The 5534-nt window shown below is 38.4% G+C and overlaps 1 protein-coding gene and 2 long non-coding RNA genes across 3 annotated transcripts in view; 1 reads left to right on the forward strand and 2 right to left on the reverse strand.

Annotated features, from left to right (window-relative positions):
• The window catches only part of LOC102675451 (cilia- and flagella-associated protein 61-like), a 2460-nt gene extending 952 nt beyond the window's left edge, over nt 1–1508 (reverse strand). The window contains exons 1-5 of the mRNA XM_031509889.1: nt 1363–1508; nt 1113–1273; nt 894–1026; nt 338–673; nt 45–251 (exon numbers count right to left, since the gene is read on the reverse strand). Coding sequence (XP_031365749.1) covers nt 45–251; nt 338–673; nt 894–1026; nt 1113–1273; nt 1363–1478 — 953 coding nt within the window. The 5' untranslated portion in view covers nt 1479–1508. The remainder of the gene's footprint in view (nt 1–44; nt 252–337; nt 674–893; nt 1027–1112; nt 1274–1362) is intronic.
• Nucleotides 1509–4323: 2815 nt separating this feature from the next.
• On the reverse strand, nt 4324–4661 carry LOC116185476. The gene is made up of 2 exons (XR_004150324.1): nt 4519–4661; nt 4324–4453 (listed from the first exon to the last, which is right to left on the reverse strand). It is a non-coding gene; the product is annotated as an uncharacterized LOC116185476 (long non-coding RNA).
• LOC116185478 lies at nt 4449–5202 on the forward strand. The gene is made up of 2 exons (XR_004150326.1): nt 4449–4504; nt 4652–5202. It is a non-coding gene; the product is annotated as an uncharacterized LOC116185478 (long non-coding RNA).
• Nucleotides 5203–5534: the final 332 nt, after the last annotated feature.

The following is a 5534-nucleotide window of genomic DNA, read 5'->3' on the forward strand; positions in this document are numbered from 1 at the left end:
ATCATTCTCCTTCTCTTTTTCTTCTTCTTTCTTTATGAACTCACGTGGAANCGTGGAACAACGACTCGACGAACGCGCTCGACTCCATTTTCGACTCGTAGTACATGCTAAATTGACGAGTTATCCCTGCAAGATCATTGATGAAACTTATCGTCGACGGATCCATCTTTTCATCTTTTATTTCCACCGGTTGTTCTGCCTGTTCTACGATCTCTTCCACGCTTTCTTCCGGAGAAATTATCACGGAGGATCTAATGCGGTTCGAATATTACCAAAAGTGGGGCTAGTGGATAGATCTACCAGAAGACAAATTGCCTATAAATACTGTTATCCGAACCCTTCCGAATCAATATCCCAAGATTTCTTTGTGAAAAAGGAGAAGAACGTCTCGCTGTCAGGCCTCATATATTCCTCCGGGAGTAGATCTTTCTTGTGGGGTTTTTTAAGGCCGTTGTACGGTACCAACTGGAAATTCTTCATCAGTGTGTCCACGTCTATGTTCTTGTTAATGAACATCACACCGGTTGCCCTGTCGTCCTCCTCGGAGATGATCAATTTTCGACAACCGTCGGGGTTACGAACCATCTCGCTCACGTAAAATTCACCGTAAAACTCTTTCAACAGAGGCGTTTCGGCGTCGATGATCGACACCACGTCGTCGTTATCCTCTTCCCTGTCGCGTGATCGAGAAAATGGAACGGAAATGATAAATATGAATGAAAAATAAATTCAAACTTTTCCACGATATTTTTTTTTTCTCTCTCCGAAAATGCACTACAACGATTCAAGGATCGTTATTTTGATCGTTAATTTTCCGATCAAAATTATTTAACGATCCTTTGATCGTTATAAATTAATAGAAAAAAAAATCGCTCGTTTAAAAAGAAACTTACACTACGCGGCGAATTTTCAACCTTGGCTTTTTCAGAAAACGATCGCTCATGTACACGGACTGGTACGAGGGATGGTCATTCTCAGAATTTAACGGAATCCTGATCATCTGTTTCTCGAAAATAATATTCTCGTCTGTAATAATAATAACGATAATGAACGATGAATAACCGAGAGATCGATCTATCCATCTATCCCTATCTATATATATATAGGCTCACTGAGAATGATCCGAGGAGGAATCACGATGAGTACGTATTCCAAATACGAGGTGACATCGAACAATCCGCACAGGAGTTTTTCGAAGAAGTGGCCGGTGTATCGGCTGTCCCAGACGAGCATGTGCACGAACATCGAGTTCTTTTCCGACACTTGTTGCGGCCTTTTTCAAACGAAATCCCGATAAGCAAACATCTCTCTCCTCCTTTTCCCCCAAAGTGTTCGAGCCAAACAAGTGTCCACTCTGTTTACCTGTACAACGCGTACAACCAATTTACCCAATCTTCCGGAATCACCGACGGCACGTTCGGATAATTGCAGATGCAGATGCCCGAAACGACCTCGCCTCTCTCGTTCCACTGCACCATCGAGTGACAACTGGTTTCGCTGCAAATTATCAACGTCCCCCACCCCCCCTTCCCGTTACCTCCTTCTGTATTTTTTCAGATATTTTTCGTACGATTCACACGGGTACAATACAACTCAGGCGAGACATTACAAGATACGTTCGATGTTCAAGTCCCCGAAAATTTCATACGTTTCCGGCCTTATCAATCGTTCCACGTTAGGCAGATCGGCGTGCTCCATTGCCCTCGAGCCGATGATCTTCGCCGCCGGTTCCTTACTCCTCTTGCCGAGGAAATATTGCTCCGGATTGCCGATCCATATGTTCATCATGTTGCACAACCAACGGATGGATAAATCTTTCGAAAGAAACCGAAATCTATCTCTCGATTCTCTTCGAGCGATCGACCGATTTAAATGGTGGATAATTTTGCTTTGGGGACTATATTCAGAAGGGAAGGGAAAAATAATAAATCGATCGAAGGGGAGGAATGATGAACCGATGAACGATCGTTGATGCAACGATTGCATAGAAAATGGAAGATTTATCGATCGAAGATGGAATAATCGTGGGAAAAAGAGAGGCTTACCGTATGCGCCCAATAAAGGCGACCGACTTTAATGCCCGCAAAAAAGGTAATAACGAAACTCCTCGAACGATTTAAACGGAGGGGCAAAGTAATTGCTTCGTGTTCTCGCTGCTCGCTAGTACCCTTCTTGTAACTCGGCTTTCTTCTCGTCCAAGTGTTAAGCCACGTTCACAATAGCCTCGCTTCGAGAGGAAATAACGAAAACAGAAGTGATCGACGCGTTCGAAAAAAATTCGAAGAAGCGGTTTTATTAATTTTTGAAAGGCGAGCGTAGAAAATAATAAAAAAATCGAAATCCAAACAAGCAAAAAAGTCAAAGACTTTTTCTTTCATATTTCTTCGAAAAAAAATTCGTGTCATAAATGAACAGGTTTTAAATATTCAAATTTACAAAAGAAAAGAGAAAGAAAAAAAATTGAATCGTAATTTGAATAAAGAGAATTGAAATAATATGCAAATTATACGAGAATAGAATCGAACAGCAGGATTACTACAGTTCCTCCTAGTTAACTAGTTCGAATGAACGATCAAATTGTTTTTCCGGTCGCAACGTGCACGCATCGCGAAAGCCATTTACGTTGCACACTTGGTGCTGGCAAAGCGACTGGCACGTGCTCGATCCGCAACGCAATCGACGATAAACCGACACGACCGTTACGATACATTGCTTCGCTGCAGTTTTCGTCCGTTACATATCCTAAGTCTTCCCCGTTCATCGGGCTTAAAAGGCGATATCGCGTACAATCGATTTCTCTCGGGCACGGTGGTAAATCAAGCTTCACCAAGGACTCGGTAACGATTCGCGTCATGCAACAACAACGGCTTGTGTCACGATATGCAGCCTCAAAAATGCACACCTGGCTCGAGCCATTTTGGCACCCAGGCCTGCTTTTCGAGGCGGACTTACTTTTCGCGTTAATTTGTCTATCTTTTCACTTGTTGTCGTTACTAACTTTGAAGTTAAATATAAACAATATATATTCTTACGTTTTTCGTTTAATTGTTTATACATGTATCATATTTGTTGATTTGAATTTTTTATGATCTATTTATGAGCATTTTTATTTCACTTTTATATTTCTTTGCTTTTAATTGTTTCTATAATATAGTTGAGATTTTTTCTTGTATCTTTTTTTTTTTTACCATGAAACATTTAATATTGCACGATGATCTATTGCGGATTCGTTTAAACTAATTAAAAATAATTGAAAGAATGGACGATATTGAAACCGCAGATAAAAAATATGCATACGCACAATGCAACGATGGTTTGATTATTTTCAGATTTATCGATAATCAATCTCTTCTGTTCGCTTTTAAGAACAGAAATCCGCCAACAGAAACCTCTTCTTCATAAGTTTCTAATTAGCTCGACTGGAGATCCGTCGACTGATTACAAGCCGTGAGATCGTCGCCGAAGAAGCGCGGTGTACACAGAAACGGGCTTTTATTAATAACTGCAAGAAACGCGGAAACATCGGGCCAAGGTTTCTTTTTCCAACCGCGCTGATGTTCCTACTTGTTATGATTCGTGAATCGAAAAATTCTTGCGATAATTCAACGGGAATAGCTAAATCAGCGAGATCGATACTCGCTTCGTTTGAGAAATAACGCGCAATATGGACCATTGAACACGCAACGACTCGTAACGAGTTTTATTACGTCAGACCAACCACCGCGTGTACGAATTTCCGACTTGCGAAACCGACGCAGCTCCTTTACTTTTACTCCGCCAATGTTCCCACAATTCTTCGAGTATCCGCAGTTACCCAGCAACGCGATACGAATCAAAGGCTTGGATTTTTTGCCCCGGGAAAATAATAATCCAAGTTTTCGCTTCGCTGGGGATGCGTTTCGCACGATTTTTCGAACAATATGTTCATTCGATTTGGTAATACGTCGCAGTAAACGTGGTGTGTCATTACGTCATTGGTCTTCTTATCTATATATTCAGGTATAGTAAGTTAATTAACGCGTTCGATGGAGTGTGGAAGTTAGTGAGTCGAGACTAATTTTATTTGTCTCGAAAACGTTCTAAATATTCTCTCTCTCTTTCTCTTCGACAATTTAAATTATCTATTTCGATCTAATCGTTTGATTTGATAACGATTAACGTGGTATAGTGTACATATGTGCATATACTTGATCTCAACGTGAGCTATAAAGAAAAAAATTAGTCTTTACTCAATTAAATATTAATAGAGTCTCAAACCTCGTCGATATTGTATATATACAATCGTATTCGAATTTCCAGAGCTTGAGAAAAATTGATTCTATCTTACCTGTTGATCTCTCTAGGTCGGTTTGTCGTTTCGAATAAAACAAACGTTGACACCCTCACTCAGTGGCGGTGCGCACCAGACTGAGATCAAGTAGCGGAGTTTCGAAGATCGGGCAGCGGTCTGCAACTGCAATGTAAAAAAAGTTCAGAGAGGAGGAGTGGGGAACAGGCTGGGAAAGTTAAGTTACTTACCTACCATTAAGTGGATTCGAGTCGAAAACGGGAAGTAAACAAATTCTCTTTGCATCTCTTTAAACATCTTACTTTCTCTTCCTGATTTTATTTTATCTATTAATTTTCGTTTTTTTTTTTTTTTTTTTTTTAGATATCTTTTTTAATATCATGGATTATCGTTGAGTGAAATTATACAAAAAGGAGGACATAAATTGCATTTTGAAACGTGACGTTTATTTGCATTTTTTCACTTTTGACGTTTGTTTAGTCTGCATCTGATTAAGTTAAATTAAGAAGCAACGAAATCATAGGAAATCTAAAATTGGCCGCGCTGTTGGTAACTACATACGATAATGCGCCCTTCGCTTAGTTCGTATCATTCGCGTTCGAATTGCTCTAATTTTACAGACGTGCAGAGAATAATTTGCGAGCTAAATCGTAGCTAGAAATTCTTCCTATTGATATTGTACACGTGACCAATCAGGATATTGAAGTAACGATGACGCTTTAAAAATATAAGATTTATTACATATGCTCAAATCTTACAAATAAGACTCCGTACAATCGTTATTAAATGTAATATGATAAGTAAACAATGATTTCCAATAAATTAGAAAACTTATAATTTTCGCTGTTATCTAACTATCACAGATGCTTATGGATTTAACTCGAAACGACAGAGAAAGTGATTAAAGTTAAAAAGAAAAAAAAAAAATTTGCATATATCCTTGATAAAGTGAACGTATCTGGAAGAAGTAAAATACGCGCATTTGAGATAGAAAATAGCATATGTTATATTTATTATATATTAATTTGATACCAAAACTGATCATTTGACTATATTCTATAACGTGTAGAATTATGTGTTTGCTTTCCTCTATCGATTTCGAAAAAAGGTTAATCGTATTAATATCATAACTTTATTATTATAACACGAGAAATGAGCTTACAAATTACTTACGGTAATTTGTAAGTATGCAACTTATATATATATATATATATATTGTATATATATATATATATATATATATATA

The sequence above is a fragment of the Apis dorsata genome, unplaced genomic scaffold (assembly GCF_000469605.1).
Source record: "Apis dorsata unplaced genomic scaffold, Apis dorsata 1.3 scaffold_191, whole genome shotgun sequence".
NCBI classification, from domain to species: domain Eukaryota; kingdom Metazoa; phylum Arthropoda; class Insecta; order Hymenoptera; family Apidae; genus Apis; species Apis dorsata.